Source organism: Halichondria panicea, chromosome 3 (assembly GCF_963675165.1).
Source record: "Halichondria panicea chromosome 3, odHalPani1.1, whole genome shotgun sequence".
Lineage (NCBI taxonomy): Eukaryota > Metazoa > Porifera > Demospongiae > Suberitida > Halichondriidae > Halichondria > Halichondria panicea.
Window position 1 is genome coordinate 8,164,595 of NC_087379.1, and position 24,484 is coordinate 8,189,078.

A 24,484-nucleotide genomic window follows, 5' to 3' on the forward strand; every position below is an offset into this window, starting at 1 on the left:
AGGGTCATCACATCAATCAACAAAAATTAATAAGAAGCAGAAACTTAATGAAACTAAACGACCTTTACCTACTTTATGCTTGAGTGCTTCTTTCTCAAAAGTGCACCTGCAACCTTTACCTTATCAACTCATCTTGCAGCTTGCAGTCTTGGAAGATGTCTACTGCTAACAAGTTTATCTCGCCATTTATTGAAGGTATGCCTGCAAATAACCAAAGCTGTTCCTTAAATGGTCCAGACTTTCAGTGACACTAGAGCATCATTTTAAAATATGCCACCATTATCACCTTGTACTTGGTAAAGATTATAATTATTATTATACTGTACTCATACACACACAGGAGAGGACACTCAGGTGCTCGACAACTCCAACAGTTTTCAGCCCACCCTTCCAAGCATGGAGGACTCCCTTGTCGATGATTTCCTCCCTGAAGCAACCACTAAGCCCAGTCTAGATGACTCTCTTGGTGCAGACGACTACACCCAGCTACCCGCAGAGCAAGCAGCCCTATCTCCTGAGCTAATGTCACTGTCTGATTCAGGCCTTACATCTGCAGCCACTGAGACTGTAGGCAACAAAGATTCGAGGTATGTGTTGAAATCTTATCCAATGTTGTGCGCATAGTTAATATATATTGTATTGCAGCCCTGTAGCTTTGAATGATTCGCTTGTGGATGAGACTCAACTACCAGAGGACTTTGTTGCAGTGGATGATGATGAGACTCAACTAACAGAGGGCTGTGTTACAGTGGATAATGACCAACCTTGTCTGAATGATTCCCTCAATATGGAGGTAACCTCTCCTGGACTATCTGATCATGAGGCAACTATACCTGAGGCCACACCTGAGGCCATACCTGGAGGGGGTACAGTTTTTCCAGTCGTGAATGTGCAACAGGCCTCAACAAAGTAAGCATATTCTGTAGGTACTTGTTTTTCATATTCAGATTATTATTTTTCTACAGAGACGATTTGATTTCACCGTCTGCTGCAATTTTTGGACCCTCGGACGAAAATCTCTCAACTACTCCAGTTAAAACTGATGCAAAGGCAGACAAAGAAAGTGTTTCAAGCGAGCGAAATGAACACAAAAAGGTCCGACCTTCATTTGGCAAGAAGAAAAAATCGTTTATTCCGCCAACCTCCAAATCGGTGTCTCCACAATCAAACCCTGAGGAGAGTTCAGGAGAGCCTCAACCATCCCCCTGTAGTGGTAGTAAGACTGTAAAGAAGCCCACTGTCTCAAAGCCTCAGCCAAAACTGCAAGAATGCATTAACAAGGAGACTACGGTAAAACCAGACTCGGCTGAAACTAAGACCAAACCTGCTCCAAAGAAAACCAAGGTGAAGAAATCAACTGAAAAGAAGGAAGGAAAAAATTCAGGCTCAGCTGATAAGGAGAACATACCACCACTTGAGTTGAAACTACCTCTGAAAGCCCTTACTAGCAAATCTGTATCCACTAAACCAGTGGAGTCTACGAAAGCTGCTGCAAAGGAAGAACGAGAGAAGAAACGTCTTGAGAGGGAAAAGGCCAAACTAGAAAAGGAGGAGGCCAAACGAGAGAAGGAGAGACTCAAAATGGAGACCAAACTTGAGCAAGAGAGAAAGAAAGCCGAGAGAGAGCAAAAAAAGATGGAAAAGGAACTGAAAAAAATGGAGAAACTTCAAGCCAGTGTGGCTAAAACAAAATTGAACTCTCAACCTCCCAAATCACCCAACACTGACAAAAGCGACCAACCTCCAACAAAAAAGGATGACCCTCAAAATACAGCTAACATTGAAATGCCGGAAAATGCAACTGCTACTGTTCCGATCAACAGCACACCCGACGATACTAGCCAACCTAATATGCCAAAAGCTGACAAAAACGATGCAACAAAAGTGTCGCCAGTAACTAGCACAGCTGAAGACAATGTGGTACCCAAAGACGATGAATATCATCTACCTGAAAAGAATGACATCCAAACGTCCGAGGAACCTGAGAACTGTAGTAAGACTATCGAGGCCAAACAAATCCCCGTTAAGCCTAAGAAAAGAAAACAAGTGTGTGATAGTAACAAAACAGCAAAGAAATTCAAGCCTGATTTCAGTGCTGCCTCTAAACCATCGCAATCCACTGCCATTGTTCCAAAACCCAAGAAATCGAGGCCTTCAAAACGGACGAAAACTGACGCCTCTAAACCTGCCAACTATTCAGGCCCAGTGTGGGTACAATGTGATGATTGTAACAAGTGGCGTAGATTGACCACCATCGGCGATCCCTGTCTAGTACCTGACCTTTGGACCTGCTCCATGAACGAGGACCCTGGGCATGCTCAGTGTGACACTCCAGAGGAGGGATGGTCTGATCTAGGAGAGAGTCAAGAGTTTGTGGAGTCTCCCTTCATCCCTGGGTCCCTAGTCTGGGCCAAGATGGACGGCTATCCTTGGTGAGTGAAGCTACTAGTAGGTGTACCCTGTACTCTATAAGGTATCTTGTAGTGTATGTACTTGCATTCAGGGTAGCCTCTTTTTAGTGTATGCATTCAAGTATAATTATCCTGTAGTGTACGGTACAAGTAATGTTGTTCGCCCTCTTAATGTACGTAGTGCGAGAACTTCAGAGTACCTGATTGTGCATTGCTATTATTAATCTGTAACTATAATATGTTGATTCTTAGCCACTGTATCTGATCAGCCTCTCCACACTTGTACCCACTGTAGGTGGCCTGCCATGGTTGAGGAAGACCCCAATGAGGAGGCCTACTATGAGATGGGCAGGCCAAGCAATCCTGTTCCAGTAAGACTTATTAACTATAATACCCTGCCATGTCATTACACCACCATGCACAGGTGAGGTACCATGTTGTGTTTCTGGATACCCCAGTGTGTCGAGCCTGGGTACACTGTCAGAGTGTTCGGACATTTGATCACTCAGCAGATCCCAATCAAGAGAATAGAGTAAGTGTGTGGTGTGGGTGTGCATGGTGTGTGGGTGTGCGTGGTGTGTGTGTGTGTGTGAGGAGGCAGTTGTCTAACTCTTATGGTGTTTTGTACAGGTGAATGTTGCTAAGAAATACCATCGTAGTTTGAAGATGGCCACTAAGCAGGCTTCCAAAGCACTCAGCTCTTCATTCCAGGTAACTCTATAGTGTCAAGTGTGGGTGATGTGTTAATACTATTATTCTCTCTCTTAGGAGCGACTGGAGAGATTCTCATTCTCACAGAGATTTAGAAAGGGCAACAGGAAAAGAAAAGCAGCTCTTGTAGAGGAAGGCAAGTGTAGTCCAAACATTAGACAATTATGTTCTGTATCAATTTCCCATTACCAGCGTTTATAATTATTACACTGTATGTATATTGTGTAAGTGTTATCATCACCAACTCCTATCAGATTGTGTGGATAATCAAAAAGAAGTCCAAACTACTACAAAATCTAGAAAACGCAAATCTGCTCATTTCTCAGTGGATAGGGACCAGTCAACCGCCAGCCCCACCCCACCTGACCCAGTGGACTCAGTCACAATGGATGATGATACAAAGGTCTCTAATGTGCAGGATAACCTGGATACCTCAAGTGAGCAAGAGGGGAAGATGGCTACTAACGAACCAAGCAAACCAAAGCAGTGCATGGCTGAGGAATAAACTAACAGACAATTATTAGTACGGCAGTCTTCAGTCTGTGTATCACTTGTTACATCATTCAACAACATAATAGAGTCATTCATCACTTCAATATTACTGTCTTATGATTTTTATCATTATCAGTACCTTCAACATTAATTTCAATTTAAAGTGTTTAACAATAATAAATAATTAGTATAATTATGTCGTATGTACATGACTGTATACTTATTGAATTTTTGGATTTAAAATACTCTATCAGTGTTATAGTATATACAATAATAAAGATTTCAGTGCATGCAGTCATTAATAAAATGCCACAGTGTGTAGAAGTGTTCGTCCGTTATGTAGTTCAAAATCTTGAATAATGTCCTCAATTTCATTCTCGAGATCTTCCACCCGGCTCATCTGTACAAGAGGGAGGTACACAGCTTAGCACACGCTCAGGGGAGTATAAGCTATAGTAGCTAGTGCACGTGCAAAAATTATGTGAATTGGCTGGGAATGCTCAGTTAAAGGAAGTACATAATTATACTGGTATAGCTTTGGGAGGGATAGAGGCATACAAGGCAGTATAAAAGAACTATATGGAATGTAGTGAGTACATGCACAAGTTTTAAAAAAGATAAGCGTGAATTGCTTGTAGTTAACTAGTTTAACTCCTCAGGGTGTGTGTGTGTGTTGTGTGTGTGTGTGTGTGTGTGTGTGTGTGCAGGGTTGCTACCGTTTCACAGAGCTTTAGTAGTAGGAATGCTCCGAGAGTGGCCTCCTCGTGATTGTCCTTCACCTCCAGATTGATGACCTGCACTGGCCTATAGGAGGCAGTCCCCCGAGACTCTAACTCTACAGGGACGGGGGGAGGGGGTTGGGGTATTAGCAGTTGACACACTAGAGAGTTACCAATGGCCCCTAGCAACAAATTAAAGGCACAGAATATCAATGAATTTGTTGGCTGATGTAAGATATGAGAATGTGGGCAATGTGGTGACTTGTGATGTGTACACACACACACACATACACAGGAAAAGCTTGCAAAACAAATTAATCACTACCTTCTAAAACAGCATCATAAATTCGTTCCTCGACTGTGAAAATGATGTCAAATTCTTCCTTAGCTTTCTGAAATTGCTCGGGGCAAGCTTTGATTCTCCTGTTTCGATCCAGCATGTTTAGGATGCCATTTTGTGTATACCTAAACGCTTTGGTTAAGGAAACAGACGTTCATATATACATGCTTATAATTATAGGTACGTGTGAACACTAATATTGATAACCCTAATTAATCAGTGACAGTGTGGGGGGTTGCTTAACCTCGTTACAGTCAGAGCTTGAGACAAAATAAAATGTTGTAACCTTATACACCACATCACAATGTTTTTGTTAATTACTCTTTATTGGCACACACACACGCATACTACACCTCCACCTTCTCGTTATCAACAGAGCAAAGGCAAGACATAGCACACATGTGGTAGTAACCTGTCAGCATGATCCCCCCCCCCACCCCCCTTCTTTGTGTTATATTATTTATTGTCACACATGTTTGAGAGCAGCTATTATAACGGCCAGAGAGACACCAACAATCTGTCAACTAACAGCCTTCACATCATTTCATCAATCTGCAGTGGAAAACAAAACAGTATTAATAAGACATGAACACTTTAACAGGTTGTACATGTACAATACATGAGGGTGTCACATGCTATTTTGTCTCGACCTGTGAATTAAAACACGTTACGACCCCCCCACACTGACATGTACACGTTATTACAGCAGAGAGAAAGCAAAAAAAAAGTATGAGAAGATACAAATGAGGGTCTTTCTTCATGAGGTCTTGGTACATGTCTTCGTAGGTGGTCCCGAACTGGTAGACATTGGGCTGGTGAGCAGCTCTCCCTGGCAGCTTTACTACTGACCCAGTCCCATAGGACTTCACCGAGTAACCTTTCTTGCTACACGTAAAAAACAAAAAAATTGGGGTCCCATAAATTGACATTATTTTGCCGATACGTTACATCTATTAAGTAAATGAATGTCAACAGGATTAAATACACCATGAGCACACTACCTAAGGAGCCCGTGTGCCTCCATGCTTCTGTTCTGGTTGGAAGAGCACACCACAGCTATGGCATGGTTCTGGAGCATTTTGTGAGCAGCTAAAACCTACTTCACAATACAAATACAATCACTAATTAAGTCCTATAATTGTATCGCGAAATATCCACAGGACAGTGCGCTTGGTTGATAGCCTTGTCTTCTTGGAAAGCGCTTCTTCTTTCTTGCCGACTTCTTGTTGATCGTTTTGAAGGTCACAAGGTGTAAGTAAAACACGCCTTTTCCCGTGTTGCTTCTTTTGAAACATCACCCACATGGCCATAATGGCTACCTTCTCTTGATTCTTGTTGAAACCGTATCAGACTAAGCCTGCACGATGGTGGATGTTGGTAAGAGGCCTACCATGAACTTCTCTGGTGGAGGCATGCCTAGGAGAGTGGTGGACTACAGTGGAGGCGCTGTCAGAATGCTAGAGGTGCGTACGTATTTAAAAAAACACATCTCCAACCAACGATAGCTCGTAAAAGTGTTGTACTAGTACAAGCTTTTTGTACAAAATCTACAAGTCAATGTTTTTTTAGTTGTGATATTGAGACATGTACAAGGAACCTACAATGTACAAGCTTTGGTGACAATCTTCTGATAATTACGGTGCTTATAATTATCTACTGACCATCAAAGCATTAATTTTTTGGTATTTACAAGCAAAAAAATTATGGAAACTTTAATTTATGAATACTTGATAGTGTCCCCCTCAGCTAGCTAGCTGTGCACTCATGCAGTGATTGTCACATGTGCTACATTTATTGGACCACCCTCTTAGATAATAATAATTATAATAACAAATTATGTGAACTCTTATTGATTCTGAAACCTCCCTCTTCTCTAGAACCGGCTCTGGCAAAGGGACAAGCGGGATATGCCCCTAATCCAGCCAGACTCCACCTCATACGCTGAGCTAGTTCTCCCGCAAGGCCTTGTTGAATCTCCAGTGAATGCAGTCACCACAAAGTTTGTGCGTGCCGTCTCCAACAAAGTCCGTTGTCCGATATTCTGTACAGCGTGGGTGCCAGATGGGAGAAGGGTGGTATGTGGAGCACATAGCGGAGAGTTCACCCTCTGGAACGGTATCAACCTCACCTTTGAGAACTCTCTACAGGTAAGCAAACATAGTCAGTCAGGGAGTAGCTTTATACACAGAAGGGCCCGTTTGATGGAGTAGCTGCTCCAGTTGAGAAATGACCCCAAAACAAGAGCTTAAATTGCCCCAATTTCCCCCAAAAAAGTATTCTCTTTTGGCTATTAATAATCATAATTATGTCATGTTGCCCCAGGCTCACGACACTCCAGTGCGCAGTATGCAGTGGAGTCATAATGGAGTGTGGATGGTAACGTCTGATGACAGAGGGTTTGTCAAGTACTGGCAGTCTAACCTGAACAATGTCCACACCTTCCAAGCCCACACCGAACCTATTCGCTGTACCAGGTGGGGGGTCCCCCATCACTTATTTGATAAGTACATTTTTCTCCATCAGTTTTTCCCCCACTGACGCCAAGCTGGCCACCTCCTCTGTGGACGGAACTGTCCGTGTGTTTGACTTTATTCGCTGCTCAGAAGAATTCATTCTCAGAGGTAAGTAACATAGTACAAGTGGACAAGTTGAGACTTTTTTATCGTGTTTTCTGTTATTACTGCCATCTTCCCTAAAAGATAAACAATAATGCTTTGACAAGCATCGTACTACTCTTTCCCATTTTGTAATTCTTTTCACTTTATGAAAATTTCACACAATGCATTGACCTGCCCCTCCCCTCCGCTCAGGCCATGGTGCTGATGTGATGTCAGTGGACTGGCACCCGAGGAAGGGACTATTAGCCTCAGGGAGCAAAGACAACCAACAACCGGTCAAACTCTGGGACCCCAAGTCTGGGCAAAGCGTCGCCACAATGTAAGCTAATTGATTAATTGAACATTTTTAATTCCTAATTTGTTGAGAGGGTAAATCGTAACATCCTGCCAATAATTATAAGGCTAATTTAAATCGTACTCTCCCCTGGTTTGTGGTTGTACTGATTCGCTTAATTATTTATTTATTGCAGCCACGCTCACAAGGCTGCCGTTATGAGCGTCCAATGGAATGCCAACGGTAACTGGCTACTGACGGGATCACGTGATCATCTTATCAAGCTCTTTGACATACGAACCATGAAAGAGATGTGTACCCTCAAATCACACAAGAAGGAAGTTAATGGTGCGTAACACAATCATCATAGAAACTGGAGATTTATTTACTCCCACACATTAGTTTTAGTGACATTGTACATGTATGTGTGTAATTGTATTCCCACCTGTGTTGGTGTAGTGTTGGCATGGCACCCGGTACACGAGACACTGTTTGCCAGCGGAGGGTCTGATGGTGCTATTCTCTTCTGGGAAGTTGGGTATGTTAATGTATAAGTGTGTAGACTCTATTCTCTGTGTACAGCTAGACAGGCAGGTTTGCAGTTTACATAGAAATAATTATTTAGAAAGGGCACAAAAAGACTGCTAAATAAAAACAAAAAGGCTATAGCTTTGTGTTTTTTGCAAATTTCAGCCATTTGGGTAGCTAGCCCTAGCCGTGTGATGTTTGTATACCTATGCTTTGTCCCCCTAGTAACGAGCATGAGATAGGTGGTATGGAGGCCGCCCATGACTCGTTTGTCTGGTCCCTCTCCTGGCACCCTCTCGGCCACTTCCTCGTGTCAGGGTCCAACGATACTACAAGGTGATGTCATTATTTATAATGTAGATATACAAGTATGTACTGTAATATAACCTCTGTGTGTGTATGCGTGTGTGTGTGTGTGTGTGTGTGTGTGTGTGTGTGTGTGTGTGTGTGCGTGTGTGTGTGTGTGTGCGTGCGTGCGTGCGTGCGTGCGTGCGTGCGTGCGTGTGATCTCAAGCGTGTGTTCATGTGTGCAACTGTTTTCCCCTACAGCAAGTTCTGGTGTCGCAATCGCCCTGGAGACGAGATGAAGGATGGCTACAACTCTCTAGTCAGTGCTCTCATCACGTCTGCTGATGCTGAAGGTGAGGGTGTGTGTGGTGTGTGGTGTGTGGTGTGTGTGGGTGGGGGTGTGTGTGGTGTGCACTTCAGCTTCAGTTTAATCTCAGAATAGTACGATCTTTGGTTTAATCAATGGCTTGGGGACTCTTTCAACTGCCATAACTTTAAGATTTAAACACATTATTTGAAAGCTCTTTTTCTAAGCTTTCAGAAAATCATACAATTTTTGAAATTGGATCAACGGTACTAAAGTTATGGCTGTTGAAAGATGTTCCCTCTCCCCCTTCAGTTTAATCTCAGAATAGTACGATTTTTGGTTTAATCAATGGTTCGGGGATTCTTTCAGCTGCCATAACTTAAAGTCTGTGGTTTCAACGATTTTCTGATTTTCTGAAAGCATAGAAAGAGACCTTTCAAATGACGTCACCAAAGTTCGTATTTGAGCAATAAAACTATTTACCAATTTGGCCACACCAGTTTAATCTCAGAATAGTACGATCTTTGGTTTAATCAATGGCTTGGGGACTCTTTCAACTGCCATAACTTTAAGATTTCAACACATTATTTGAAAGCTCTTTTTCTAAGCTTTCAGAAAATCATAAATAAATCATAAAAGATTAAACCATGCATGATGGTCCAAGGCCGAAAAATGACAAATTATGGCCCCGATGAAAATTTGGATTGAAACACATCATTTGAAAGCTCTCTTTCTAAGCTTTCAGAAAATCACAAAATTTTTGAAAATGGATCAACAGTACCAAAGTTATGGCTGTTGAAAGATGTTCAACTGTAATTAGCAATGTTAACTCAGTCACTCTCCTCTGTGTTCCTTCCTTGCAGACTACCACAATATGGGCAGGCCCTCGTTCCCTCGCGCTCATCGTGGCGCCACGGATGCCATCGCTCTACCTCCACCCTCACAACAATTCCCCTCCTCCTTCGACAATGCTCCCAACAGTCTACCCAACTCCACAGATGCTGCATCCAAGAACACTAACCTTGCCGTACTGGGCGCTGATATTATTGCTAAAACATTTGGAGACAGAAAAAACGAGCCACAAGAAAGCAAAGGACAGTTTACTCCAACTGGGCAAAGACAGTTTTTCGGGCCTGATAAAGGACAGCAACAATTTAGACCACCCAAACTGGAGCAACCCAGCACCCCCCCTCCACATGCACAAGGCCTGTTCCGACCACCGCCCCCTCCAAATTTCCCCGGGAGAGAATTTGGACGCCCTGAATTTCGATCACCTACTGGTGGAGGCCCCTCTCCGTTTAGTTGGCAACGCTCTGAGTTTGGTGGTGGACACCCAAACAGAAGACCTTCATTCGAAGAAGAGACTAATATTCCACAGCGAGAGCCGCCAAGAAATCCGTATGTGTATAGGAGACCGGATATGGAGCCTCCACGAGATGGCCGTGATCCACGCATGATGTCCGGAGGTGACCCTCGTAGAGGTGGAGGACGAAGACCGGACTGGGGTCCTGAAGCACCACCCACTTCCGGACCACCCCCTTGGCAAGGGGGGCCTCCTCCAATGAGATCTGGTGAAGAGCATCCACCACCACCACCAAGGGACATGAGGGGACCACCACCTCCTCACCAGCGACCTGATAACTGGTCGCCAGGGGGAGACCGTCGCCCCCCTCTGCAATTTCCCGATCAAGGCCCTCCTCCGGGTGAACATAGACCCCCCGAACATCACGCACGGCCACCTCCAGACCCAAGAGCTCAGCCGAGATCTCAGTCAGAGCAGTTTCAACCACATCATCCACAGCGAAACGATTCCAGACCGCCATCTGGGGAGTTCAATCGACCGTCTCCTCAGCAACAGCAAGCCGGCACACCCCCTTCTCAAGATCCAAGGTTTCCTCCGGGTCGTCAAGGACAACCGTACGGAGCACGTGGGGGGCCCCCACCTCCAGGAAGGCCTCATTATGAGGGGGAGTATCACCCCCCACCATTCCAAGGCGGACAACCACCGTTTCACTCAACTGGTCCTCCAGATCCAAGACGTCCTCCGCCACAGGAACACGTGTACACTCGTGGTGGTAGACCCCCTCCCGAGATGCAACAAGGCCCCCCACAGCATCAACGAGGACCGCCATCTCACGAAGGACCTCCTCCACCCTTGATGCAGTCACATGATAGACCACCTCACCGTGATCGATCTGGACCCCCACAAAGCACTTCTCCAATGGGCCCCCCACACGGACAAGGTCCCCCACATCAGCAGCCGCCCCCTAAAATGGGCCCCCCACACAAGCAGCCGCCCCCTCAAATGGGCCCCACACACGGACAGGGTCCCCCACACAAGCAGCCGCCCCCTCAAATGGGCCCCACACACGGACAAGGCCCCCCACACCAGCAGCCGCCCCCTCAAATGGGCTCCACACACGGACAGGGTCCTCCACACCAGCAGCCACCCCCTCAAATGGGCTCCACACACGGACAAGGCCCCCCACACCAGCAGCCGCCCTCACACGGACAAGGCCCCCCACATCAGCAGCCGCCCCCACACGGACAAGGTCCCCCACACCAGCAGCCGCCCCCTCAAATGGGCCCTCCACACGGACAAGGCCCCCCACATACAATGCCCCCTCGCGATGGCCCCCCACAGCAAGGAGATAGACCACCCTATACTGGACCACCTCGCCCTCACGATGTTCCTCCGTATGGTGGACCCCCCACACAGCACGCCCCCCCACATGACAGATCCGCACCGTTTCTAGATAGACCGCCTCCCGAGCCTTATAGAGGGGGACCTTCAGATCCAAGAGCTGGCGACCCGAGGGGGCACCAAAGAAGTGACAATTTGAGACCCCCAGAAGGAAGAGGGGATGGTGCTCCAAGAAGAGGTGATCCAAGAGGTTATCGTCAGTCCGCCCCACGTTCAAGGGGGCGTGGCTTTCGTCCGCCCCCTCACCATGACAACTGGAGCGGACGAGACCCAAGAGGAGGTAGGGGCAGAGGTCACGACCCCAGAGGAAATGACGGGAATCAGATGCCCCCCACTAAACGTCCAAGAGAATGAACTAAAAATGAACTAACAATAACTGAACCCTATTAGCAATTATTATACTGTATGTACTGTATAATTGCTATAATTAACTTGTAATTAATATTATTTTCGCGAATGAACCAAATGCGTTCTCGCTGGCAAGGATCGTGCAGACCTTAATTTATTTTTGCGAAGCCATCAAACTCTCGCAAATTTTGCACCGCAAAACATTCTGTAGTATTAATTATTAAATACGGCTAAGAAAATTAATACCAGCATAGCTAAAGCAATATATTGTTTTACAGCTCTACACAGCTGAATAAAGTTACGAAGCGTATAAGTAGCCATGGGTAGCGGCGACAAAGAAGAGTCTACTCCCACCGGCTGTAAGAAGAAGCTGATGGATTTGAAGGAGTGTGTACAAGACTCCCCAAGCTTCAGGTTAGTCTACATGTATACAATCATGTAAACAAACCAACATGCAGCAATGCTAGCACCACACACACACACACCTCACTGACATGCCTTGCTATCTGTAAGAGAGCTGCCTGTACACTACACAGAGTATCCATGTCTACCTAGCTACCCTATGGGATAGTTATCACAAGGACATATACAAGTACAAATCCTTGACGTGACGTACAATCTCTGTGTAGTAGTACAAGTGATATTAATATCATATCTAGGTATATTGCGTACAGCATATCGGCAGTTTAGGGTCATATTATTCAGCTCAGATAGCACTATGGGGGAGATGGCTGTGTGCATGCTTGGCCAGCAGTTGCCAATGTTGTCACATCGTTACGTTCTTTGTCCTTGGTTCATTATTTTCCTTAGCTGTTTGAGATCATGTAAAAAGCTTGTACAAGTACATGACATTTACAAGCTATTACTGTATTGAGCTGACTACTTATTGTGTGTGTGTGTGTCTCCTCCACTTCAGGATACAGCTCAAAGAACGAGAGAAAGAAATTGTGGATTTAGAATCACGTCTGGAAAAGGTGAGCATCCGTAATCTCGTGAACTAAATGGAACGACATTGTTTTATTAATTTTGTAATTAAATACACAGCTATTACTATAATGATTTGCATTCCTCGTTGTTATTGTGTGACGGTCTAGTTAATTCATTACATGTTTTCTGGCTATGAATTTCGTTAGAGGTAATAAAAATCATGAATTCTTACATATATATTGCACGACGCCCACCGCTGTACTCTGTACCAACTCCATTATTCCCCTGAGGTAACATGATGGTTGTTACTAACAACAGCTGTAGTATGACTGACAGTCTGTTTCCAAATAATCAGAGGAAATGCCGTTGCCTTAGGAAACCCGACTTCCTTAGAATAGACACTATGACTTGAGTATTGTACCCTGTGTAGTATTATTAATGAAGTGTCAAACTTGTAAAGAAGTTATAATTTTCGCCTTCTAAGTTAAAATGTGTGCCCATTTTTCCCCTCTATTGTTTTGATAAACAATTGAGATTGACCATACACGCCCAACTGTTATTTGTCATACAACAGCTAGCACTGTACCATGCTATGATAGCAGCTAGCACTGTAGTGTGTCCCTCCCTGTACCATGCCACCAGAGCAGCACTTCTAAGCTGTCAAGATAATTAGCTGGAATTAGCCACACACCAGGTGTAGCGTAGTTTCCAGGCAACAATGTTTACAACCGCTGTAACCTCATCTCCCTCTAATATTTAGCAAAATAATTCTTTTCATTTTTTTTATGAACGTTTTATGTCCTCAGAAGTGTTGAGTTGTTATGGCTGAATGGTCTGGTTTAATTGAGTGTGTGTACCTTATTAGCACCAGCTGTTACAGTTAATGCTCACACTTCCACGCCCACACTTCCTCCAGTGCTTTTCATATCATTGCCTGGTGTTTGTCCAATATTGATGTGATTACAGTAAAAGTACACACACACACACACACATACACACGTAATGATTTTAGCTCATGATTCCAAGAACAGATAAGTGATTAAAGTCCCCTACTAGCTGTCATGCAGACACACACTTATATATAGTGACCTTTCTTTGTGTGTGATCTTTCTTTAGGAGTGAGTAATCCCCTTCACCATTGTGGCTAATAGTTTAGGTTGAAACTATTAGCTCTATAAGGTGACCATTAAACCATATACACATGTGTACATTAAGCCACCATACAGTCCCATGCATTGTGTAACTGAAAGCCTAGACCACCTCACCTCACCCACAATGATGGTGCCACCTCACCCACAATGATGGTGCTGTGTTTGCTAACTCTTACAGCTGGTGGGGTAGAACCCTGTCACAGGTTGACTGTGTTTATTTGGTGTCGGTGATTTGATACATGTACATGCATGTACCCTGGAGCTCGTTCCTTATACTGTACTATATATAATTTATTGAAGTATATACTCTATATTTATTTAGGAACTACGTGCCGCTCCATATAATACTCCCTAGCGACACTAATGGATACCATTCATAGCTAATGACTGTGTGTATGTGTTGTGCCCAGGTCGTGAGTGCGTGTGATCGGATGGTATCCAGTGGGATTGGCTACACTGACGCTAGTCGAGCCTTCTCTGTGAGCGTGAAGGATCTCGCCTCTCACTTCCAGGAGAATGAGGTCATCGCTGTAAGTATGAGTGGGCGTGTGTGTGTGTGTGTGTGTGCATTTACTACGTACAGTGTATTTATGTAAAGTACATTTGTGAGTTCTAGCTAAGCTGTTTTATGGTAGCTCTAGAGACAGCATGTCTGTGTTCTGTAAGTACCTCGCACTACACACACACACACACACACACACACTACCACCACCCCCCACACACCACCCACACACACACACACCACCCCCTCCCCACACACTTATGCAGGGAACTCTGACTCGTTTCTACGAGATCATCAAGGAGCTCCAGTCCTACTATAGCGTGAGTTTATGATCAAGTAAACCACAATATTTTACACAAAGTAAACATGATGTGTGGTCCATTAAGAGTGATGTCTTTGGCAAACGAGTGGAAATTGAATCATTGTGTAAATACTAGTATTCCCATGCCTTGGGTGTGTGTACAGCATAGTGCTGTACAATACTCCAACACTGCACACACACACACACACAGATTCTCTTTGATCAAGCTCAAAGAAGTGTGCAAACTTCACTACGCTCCTTCCTTTCTGGGTAATTTCTCACAGACACTTTAGTACAGGACTATTGTCCACAGAGTACATGTACACACACTGTTCATACATGTAGCTGTAGTGCCTCACAAAGCTTCATGCAATGTCTTTTCCTGTGACCCTGCCAAGATATAATAGGTTTTCCTAATGAGCTGTGAGCCAACCCATGATAAACACAACTCACAGTGGGGGGGCTTCAGGTTGTGGGTGGGAAGGCTTCATAAACACTGGCTGTGTGGGACTTCAATACTTTTCCTTCTTTTGCCACAACACTGCATACATTGTGGTGGTTTGTCCCTGTATATACTGTACACATGTAGTTACAAGTGTTTGATTCCACCGTGTTGTGTGTAGTGAGCTGAAGAAGGTGAAAGAGACAAAGAAAGTCTTCCACAAAGTTAGCGACGATTTGAACTCGTAAGTGGACATTACGTGTGCCAAATCATAACAAAATTGATTTTTACTGAGCGTGTATAATCGTATTTATAAGCATTTGATTGTAAATCGATTTTCCATCATCTCTCCTTTTCCCTCTCCTAGATGCTCTGTCCGCAATGCCACTGTCACCAGGAACAAACTGCAGGAGTGTGAAGAGGTGTGTGTGTGTGTCATAGCTAGTAGTCGACATACAGGTAAACCACTCTTAATGGTCACCTCTGAAGAAAGCTAGGCCAACTGCAATATAAATGCCAGGTCCCAAATGAACAGTTGCTGTACAAAACAGCCCCTTCACAAAGGCCACGTCTGTATAATGGCCAAAACATTGCTCCCCAAAGGTGTCTGTTATAGAGAATGGTTCCACTGTTGTAATATATTTGTAGCTGTACTAAGTACATTTGTGTTTACTGTGATGACGTTGCCATGCCTACTACTGTGACATTACCATGCCTACTGCAGTCGAGTGTGGCGCTGGCTAATGCTCAGAACATGTACAGTCATCACGCCATCGACTATGGGTACCAGATCAACGCCATCAGCTGTGTCAAGGGACACGAGATACTCTCAAATGTAAGTAAGACCATCCTCTGTAGTCTGTAGTCTGTATCCTCTTTGCAGCCATTTCTTAATGTTTATATAATTATATTCTCTGATGGTATAAGTACAGACTTGTGTTTTGTGCAGCGTCTCTACTGTACATTGTACATGAGGTGTACAGTAGTTAGCTATGTATGCAGCTGATCCTAGAGTTGAATTGTGGGTGTATAATCAAATCATTGTGAGGTATTTGTGGCCAGATGTAAGGGTTACAGTGGCTTCAACAGAAGCCCTTACTTCCAATAACCGAGCTGCCAACTGCTCGTTGCCCCTGGTTACCAGCCAGGTCTTCTCAGAAATGGACAGCTGTGGTTGTTATGAAATGAGGTTCTAATGTGTCTTTGATGTGTGTGTGTAATGGGGGCTGTAATATCTGACCTCATTAAAGGTTTGGTAATTAGCAATTTATGAGAATTTGTGTACTTCTAGTTGTGGGGGGTGAAGTAAACTGTTCTACATGTGACACCCACACACACACACACACACAGCTCCTGTCGTACATGAGAGCTCAGTTCACATTCTTCCATCAAGGCTACGACCTCCTCCACGAGTTTGACCCCTTCATGAGACAGGTACCCCCTTACATAAACCTTACGCCCACCCCCCTTACACACAAACCTTACGCCCACCCCCCTTACACACAAACCTTACGCCCACCCCCCTTACACATAAACCTTACGCCCACTCCCCCTTACACATACCCTCCGTACCTAGGTGAGCACTCAAGTAGACCTGTTCCAGAAGGAAGCAGTGGAATCTATCAAAGAGATGGACTCCAGACACAGTCTAGTAGCATCACACCACATGGAGGATGGATCACCAGACACCCCCCTACTACCCATGGGCAACCCAACACTGTTAGTTCCAACTTTCTGCATGTGCCCAAAATGTTTGCTGCTCTAAGATATGTATTTACGGTTAGAAAACTGATTTCTTTCGGCCATAACTCAAGTTTGAAATAATTGTGCAATTTCACGTTCTGTAGCTCTATTATACGTGATTTTATCTGATGATGCAATATGACATCACACTCCACCCCCAGGGCCATCGAGAACAGTGGCTACTTGTTCAAGAAGCCACGAGGCAACAGTATCTTCAAGACTTGGTCAAAAAGATGGTTTATTCTCAAGGACAACAAATTGGTGTATCAGTCGGAAAGCAAAGATGAAGAGTACTCCGTGGTAGCTGAGGACATGAGGATGTGTACTGTCAAGTATGCAGACGATTTGGACCGAAGATTCTGCTTTGAGATTGTGACACCATGGCGATCGTGTATGGTACAGGCCAACTCTGACGCACTCCGGAAGAAATGGGTGACTTACATTGAGGCCAGCATCGCCAGGGCCCTCCGTATCAGTGCCAGCAACAAGGTGAGCGGAGGGGATATACATATGTATGTACATAGCGTGAATAGCCATAACTTTAGTGTCGTTGGTCCAATAACGGTAATTTTGATTTTAAAAGCAGATAGCCCTTTCAGATGATGTGTTAAAATCAAAAGTCTATTTCGAGTTTGTTTTTGACAAAAACCACGGGAGGAAAAAGAAAATTATAACACATTCCAAATTGGAACACATCATCTGAAATGAGCTCCTTTAGAAAATCGTAACATTGTTGAATTTCGACCATCTGAACTAAAGTTACATAGCACTTTTAAAGCGTACTAAGGGCCCATAACAATTGTAGCTTATTACCAGAGGCGTATACATGCTTATGTAGTACTCCCTGTAGAAGTTATGTAATAGTAATCATGACCCACCCCACCCCCTATCCAGAAAATGGAGGACGATGACGACTTCCAACGTCGTAGCATGATGGTCATGGATAAGGGAGAGCCCATACAAATGCTGAACGGCTCTCCAACTGGCCCGAGAAAATCGAGTAACAACTATGCGATGGGGTTCGGCTTTTTGAGCGCCCCCGGCAACGACAAGTGTGCCGATTGCGATGGGGAAAACCCCAACTGGGCGAGCATTAACCTGGGAATCATGCTTTGTATAGAGTGCTCTGGTATTCATCGAAGCCTTGGGGTCCATATCTCTAAAGTGAGGTCAGTGACCCTCGACGATTGGGACTCTGATCTACAGAAGGTGAGATCTTATAAGTACGCTAATTATTGTCTACCGTATAGCGGGTATTTTCGTGGGATGAAAACGGTGATTTTTTTCGTTTGACTTCATCTGCACTGCATTACATGCGTTCCGGTAAGCCACGTTTTTGTAGAGGTTAGCTTAATTAACTGCCCACGAAAATTACCCGCTATCCGGTTTTAGTATGACATGCCATACATGTACATGTATACTGCCATACTCAGTAAAGCTGTCTGATTCTTTAATGGGGCACCAAGTAGTCTGTCCTTTTAGTAGATACCTCTATGAAATCTGAGCCCTTTGCTGTGTTTGGAAATAATTATGCAGGAAGTGTAGTACACGCCTGGCTGGTTAAGATCCCTGGCTCTTGTAATACATGTGTACTAACATTATACATTACATCATCGTACGTGTGTTCTTATAATTCTACTTGGCATGCTTTTGTTGTTGGTGTGCGTTAGATCGTGACTAGTTATTTCCTCGTCACTACAGATTATGTGTCAGCTTGGAAACGCTCGAGTAAACGCTATCTACGAGTTCGAAATTCCCATGCATGTCAGAAAACCAACATCAGAAAGTACTCGAGCTGCTCGTGAAACATTCATTCGTTTGAAATACGTTCAACATGCATTCGTTCATCCACATCCAAACTACGAACGTACAGATATTCCCGTACCCCCTCCCACCATCCCTGAACTGTTAGCACCGACACGATCTCCATTGAACCGTCGTAGATCAGGGGAGCCCTCTAAACCAGGGAGTTCCCCTAGATCGCCCACTCGAAGATCGTTTAGTCCATCATTCCTTCGCTCTTCTCCACGGATACAAAAAGGTAGTTTCCACACAATGTCTCTCAGGGCTCCCTCCTCTCGACCTGGATCAGCAGGCCATTCCGACTACTCCACTCCAGCCGATTCTGCAGAAGACTTGCGCCAGACTGGGGAGGACAGGTCGCTTGCAATGCTAGCAGAAAATTTCAAAAAGCTCGAGAAAAGTGGAAAGCTTAAATCCTGGGGCAGTCAGAAACTGGGTGACAAGATTCGTAACACAGCTCGAAGATCATCGCAACGACTCTCTAGTTTCGCTCGAAACAAATTCAGTGAAGCTCGCGTACGGCTAAAACCGAAAGAGAAAGTTGCGGGTGTCCGTGAAGCCTACAGTGATGCAGAGGAGGATGACGACATGGCGACCACTAGCACACCACTCCTCTACAGTATGTCAGCCAGTACTAACAATCTCTCATCTTCATACTCAACCCCTCCTCCAAAACCGCCTAGAACTTTTGTAACGAAACGCATGTCAAGTTCATCTCTAAGCGACGATGAGAATGGACTGTTTAAAGACTCTGACGATTTCTCTGATATTTTATCGGCCATTAAAGAGATGGGGGTACTCTGCAAATCCACTTCCCCCTCACTAGAAAAACTTGATTCTGAAAACGGAATACCAAATGGAAGAATACCTGAAAACGGATTGAATCTGAAAAAGTCGGAAAGTTCCCCTCAACTATCGCACGATAAATTGTTCAATAGCAACGAGCCAGCTGCTAATTTAAAAGGGAATTCCCCTATTCTCACGCCCCTCAATTCGATCGCTGAGGACCAAGACTCTAAACAAGACTCTTCCGAACAAAGCAGTGACTATCTAGGAGTGAGTAACACTAGTGTGAACCTACCATTGACCATGATTGAAACTCCAACTGACATGACTGACGGAGAACGGTTAGTGAGCTCTGTTCCTCTGCGCAGAAAGATGATGCCTCCAGTGTCAGCGTCATTTGACTCTGCCCTTGCCACCTCTGTGCTAACCAACAGTGAAGGAGATATACCAGCCACCATTAAAATCTCAGAAACAAGCGTACACACGAACAATTCAAATCGGTACTCAATTTTATCGACGACAAGTGCTGATTTCTTTAGTGCCGATTCATCCGACGGCTCTGATTCTAAACTGCCCAGTATATCTGTATCTCCCGAGGTTCCACCAACTACTCCAAAAGTCTATCACCTGCGTGCTCCATCAGCTTGCTCTATTGAGGACGAGTGTTTCAGTACTCCGCCCAGTACGCCCACACTTCCCGGTAGCTCTCGAAGTACACTGGACAGGGAAGATAAACCAGCGACTAATCAACTCGAAGATGTCGATCATGTGACTGAGACTCTAAATCTAGATCAATCCAACAAGGAGGAGGGAAAATCGACCAATGAGAATGGAGAACAGCATCACGCTACTGATATCATGCCGTCACAATCCACTCCAAAATCAACACCCACTAAACGCAAGCGCTCTCTCACCGTGTCTGACTATGTACCCATACAGAGCTCACGGACACTGCTTGCAACGACAGTACACAGCAAAGACGATAACTTTAGCACTGAATACAAACAAAAAAATAGTGACAACGAAGATATCTCCCCTGTGTCGTTATTCTCTCAGCAAGACATGCTGGAGATACTGGGCAATGAAGATCCTGCCTCAGGGCAATCACTCGCCATTCCTGAAGAGATTGAGGAAGAGCCTCTAGATGAGGTGGACTTTGAGGGGGCGCCCTGTGAGGATGTGAGTGGCGTGGAGGTGGTGGACATCTCGAAAGAGGTGGTGGTGTGCTGTGAGGGTGAGGGTGTGAGTGGCGTGGAGGTGGTGGTCATACCCGACACTGTGACACCAGATGACGTGAGTATAGTAGTGTTTGTATCACGATTTTTTTTTTTTTGTAGAACAAGAGATTTTAGAAAAAGAGATAAGAATAGCTGCTATATATACTGTAGCTAATGTGTTGACTCAGTAAAACTTTAGTCCTAGTAGTATTGACTTATGTGTGGAGTGCTGTTGATGGTTTAGACTTGTTTGTGGAGTGCTGTTGATGGTTTAGCCTGTGAACACAATGTGTCCAGCACTTGTGTTGTGTACATTGTTTATGTACACATGCAAGGAATGCTTCATTAACTTGTTGTTTGATTGTGCCTATAGTTCCTGCTTTCCGCTGTTGCCGCTAGTAACCTGCCAGGAATACTGTGTGCGCTGGCCCATGGGGGAAAGATCAACTCTACACCTGCCACAGACAAGGCTCCCATTCTACTAGCCATTGAGGCAGTGAGTCAACCATTACTATAATTATAATTAATCATTGCCCAATCTCTGCTTTATAGAGTACGATCTTGATGTTGTCTTTGGTTTGCATAAAACTACATCAATTTATGCAATTGAACTTTGTGGCAGTAAAAAAGGTGTATTTTTTGCACTTGTTCAATCCCCCCCTCCCCCCTCCTATGTACAGGGAAACCCCGTGCTAATCGAGTACTTGTTCCAGAATGGTGCCAAGCTCAACTGTACGGACCGTCATGGCAGAGGGAGCCTCCATTACGCTGTGCTCACTGACCAGTCCAATCTGGTTGTCACTCTACTCAAGAGGGGAGTCAAACCAGAGCTCAAGGACAGCGAGGGAAAGGTGTGTGTGTGTGTGTGTGTGTGTGTGTGTGTGTGTGTGTGTGTGTGTGTGTGTGTGTGTGTGTGTGTGTGTGTGTGTGTGTGTGTGTGTGTATGTGTGTGTGTGTGTGCGTGCGTGCGTGCGTGCGCGCGTGTGTGCGTGCGTCGTTTTATTCCATTGTAATGATGCCTCCCATGCGCTGCATTAACGCTATCTAAGCTTATATAACCAGCTGGTTATAGTAGATCTTGTATATATGTACACTGTATAAGAAATGCTTTCCCACTACACAGGAGGCTATTACTTACGCTCTGGAGAAGGAGAACGGAGACATTGTGACCCTGTGAGTGGTGTGGTGTGGGCGTGTGGGGGTGGTGTGGGCGTCTGTGAGTGGTGTGGTGTGGGCGTGTGGGAATGGTGTGCATGTGTGATACATGTACTGATGTACTAGTGTAGATGTGTTTCATTGCATTCCATGTCCATTGCAATTCAGTCTGTACACTTTTAATTATCATTATAATTACAGTGTATATATAATATTTCCCCAGGCTGAGGATGGTTACATTCAAGGAGCAAGCAGAGCAAGGATCCGACAACAGACAAAGCCAATACTGTGAGTTAACCTGGCTAGCTCAGTACTTAAGTGGGTGAGGGGGGGGGGGCATACCAGGACTCTAGCTGTAGTGTACTGATGTTGAAGCCAGTCGCCTGACTACATTAAACTAGCCTTGTCTACTATTTGTCCAACACCTAACCACCCACACACACACACACACACACACACACACAGTGGAGGAGCTACAGTCCGAGTTCTTCAGAGATATTGAAGTGGCCAGTCTGGTGGATCTGGAGAGATCAAGGAAATCAACTGCTAGTGACTCCTCCTCTGTAGCTAGCAGAGAATCGTAGCTGTGTATTGTGTGTATTGTGTATAATATTGTATTTTAGCAGCTCATTAATTTTTGTGTGTATACAGCGATTATGTGTTTTAGATGTATCGACCCGTTTCAATTACATATGGGATCACCTGACAGGGTTCAGGGAGTTCACACCTCCGAGTTTCAGCGAATTAAATGCTCGAGGCGCTTATTTTTCGCTGCTTTGAAAATAATTAGATCAACTAAAATTAATGCTTTAGTAATTTTTGGCTATGATTATGGCCGGCCGGCACTGCCCACTTGTTGATCAAACATTTTATCCTGTACTTGTGTCTACAGCAATATAAACTAAGAGTCAATTGCAACATGACATGCAGTGTCTAATAAATATAGGGTGGGTGGGGCTGGTCTCCTGCAGCAATTAATGCATGATACTCTCAACATAATGTACATTTGTAAGAATAAATAATTGTTGAGTTACAGCTAGTAGTGCTGTGAGATGAGAAGCAGTCGTCCTGGTCAGTGGGGAGAGGTGGGCAGTCATCCAATAACTCCAATCTTGGTAGAACTTGAAACACCCTGTGTGTCAGTGCAGCAGAGACAACAATTATCATAACTCAATGTGAATGTACACCGCATTTCCATACCATGGATTATCACATAATTAATCAGTAGTTTGGGACTCTTTTATGTTTGTTGGATATACCTGTATCTGTAGTCGGGAGCATCAGCAGCTGGATTGCCCTTCATTGTTAGTGTCTTTAAGAGAGGGTACTTTCTTGCTAAGGACTGCAAATTCGTCATGGAAACAATGTTATTATTAGCAATGGATAGGTGTTCCAGATTTGGTGACATTGGTAGACTTGTAAATGAAGTAATACGATTCCTTGATAAGTTCAAATAAACGCAGCTGGGTAGAGTAACTTTCTTCATACTGGAGAGAGAGTTGTCAATTAGTTGCAGGCGTTTGCATAAGTGCAGTCGATTGAGGCAGCGATGGAAGTTCCTCAACTGATACTCATCTCCAAGATTTTGATACGACAAGTTGACCACCTGAAAATATAAAATATACGATTGTTCTATGGGTATGACTAGTGCAGTACCTCTGTGTGTTCCCAATCCTCTGAAACATTTCTGTAATCTTTCCAATCAAGACTTCTCTTACAGTACATGACTGAGTGAGATGCGTACTGCGAGGTGACGTTACGAGGACCCTCTCTGACTCGTGGAGAATGGAGAGCACTTCCTCTGAGTGTGTACTCGCCCTCAGTTCTTGCAACCTGTCTGTCAGAAGGATCTGGGTTGGTGTTTAGCTCAAACCATCTGCTGAACTGGTAGTTAGAGCTGGGAAGATTCTGCAATATACAATGAGGAATAAATAAATCTTATAAATCTATAGCTATACATGTATAAAAACAGTTAAATTACTATTGAACAGCTATACATGCAGGGTCAGCATGATAATCTCACAAGCCTTTCGATCACACTTCTTGGGGGGCCCGGCCACCTAGCAGCTATCAGTTCAGCTAGGTGCATTGTAGTGCCCTATATGCTACCACCGAGTAATGGACTTACCTTGGCCAAGAGTGAGTGTTGTTGAGAGGTGCCGTCATCTTGATGAAGGACGAGGGAGGTCTGCCTCAGTAGAGTGTGGTGTGCTGGGTCGCTGGACTGCATCTCACTATATATCTTGCACAACTTGACAGCACACATCTATGTAGAGCAATAATGAGTTCACACCAAACCTTGTTAATACCCTTAGTGCAAACGAAAAAGAAGTACTTTGTAACTGCATGGTTTACCTTTTCCTTCACATAATCCATTAAAACATACATTATCTTTGTCGCTCTCAATTATATAAGCTGAAACAATGGCAAGCAGATCATAATATAATTATGATGAGCCAATTCAGTGCCAACGGCTTACGTTAAAAAAAAAAGCGATCTGGCCAGAAACTGCTTAGGGGATAAGTACTACTTTTTAAGGTAGCATAAGTACTGCTTTTTGAAGGCAGCATAAGTACTACTTTTTAAGGTAGCATAAGTACTACTTTTTAGGGTAGCATAAGGTACTGCTTTCGAGGGCAGCATAAAGTACACTACACCTAGCAGTGCATACTGAGAGTTACAGAACTCCGGATAAAGTAGCGCTCTGATGGCAGATG

The 24,484-nt window shown here is 44.4% G+C and overlaps 4 protein-coding genes across 4 annotated transcripts; 3 read left to right on the forward strand and 1 right to left on the reverse strand.

Annotated features, from left to right (window-relative positions):
- The first annotated feature begins 75 nt into the window (after positions 1-75).
- Positions 76-3,799, forward strand: LOC135334187 (zinc finger CW-type PWWP domain protein 1-like). The gene is made up of 9 exons (XM_064529276.1): positions 76-195; positions 341-587; positions 646-909; positions 966-2,432; positions 2,707-2,782; positions 2,836-2,943; positions 3,042-3,122; positions 3,180-3,258; positions 3,377-3,799. The coding sequence occupies exons 1-9, from the start codon at positions 156-158 to the stop codon at positions 3,625-3,627; spliced, it is 2,613 nt and encodes an 870-aa protein (XP_064385346.1). The 5' UTR covers positions 76-155; the 3' UTR covers positions 3,628-3,799.
- A 58-nt stretch (positions 3,800-3,857) lies between these two features.
- Positions 3,858-5,938, reverse strand: LOC135334239 (RNA polymerase II subunit A C-terminal domain phosphatase SSU72-like). The gene is made up of 5 exons (XM_064529351.1): positions 5,675-5,938; positions 5,415-5,558; positions 4,659-4,798; positions 4,331-4,449; positions 3,858-4,014 (listed from the first exon to the last, which is right to left on the reverse strand). The coding sequence occupies exons 1-5, from the start codon at positions 5,749-5,751 to the stop codon at positions 3,913-3,915; spliced, it is 582 nt and encodes a 193-aa protein (XP_064385421.1). The 5' UTR covers positions 5,752-5,938; the 3' UTR covers positions 3,858-3,912.
- On the forward strand, positions 5,938-11,849 carry LOC135334184 (pre-mRNA 3' end processing protein pfs-2-like). The gene is made up of 10 exons (XM_064529273.1): positions 5,938-6,136; positions 6,551-6,820; positions 6,996-7,147; positions 7,197-7,294; positions 7,484-7,610; positions 7,762-7,913; positions 8,025-8,103; positions 8,319-8,429; positions 8,643-8,734; positions 9,552-11,849. The coding sequence occupies exons 1-10, from the start codon at positions 6,038-6,040 to the stop codon at positions 11,744-11,746; spliced, it is 3,375 nt and encodes a 1,124-aa protein (XP_064385343.1). The 5' UTR covers positions 5,938-6,037; the 3' UTR covers positions 11,747-11,849.
- A 109-nt stretch (positions 11,850-11,958) lies between these two features.
- On the forward strand, positions 11,959-22,443 carry LOC135334181 (arf-GAP with coiled-coil, ANK repeat and PH domain-containing protein 2-like). Its single transcript, XM_064529268.1, has 18 exons — positions 11,959-12,154; positions 12,657-12,714; positions 14,229-14,348; positions 14,587-14,640; positions 14,833-14,891; positions 15,245-15,307; positions 15,431-15,485; positions 15,788-15,898; positions 16,414-16,497; positions 16,640-16,782; positions 16,968-17,295; positions 17,701-18,015; positions 18,508-20,688; positions 20,986-21,108; positions 21,293-21,463; positions 21,736-21,785; positions 21,991-22,055; positions 22,233-22,443. Exons 1-18 carry the CDS (start codon positions 12,060-12,062, stop codon positions 22,349-22,351), a joined length of 4,194 nt encoding a protein of 1,397 aa, XP_064385338.1. The 5' UTR covers positions 11,959-12,059; the 3' UTR covers positions 22,352-22,443.
- Positions 22,444-24,484: the final 2,041 nt, after the last annotated feature.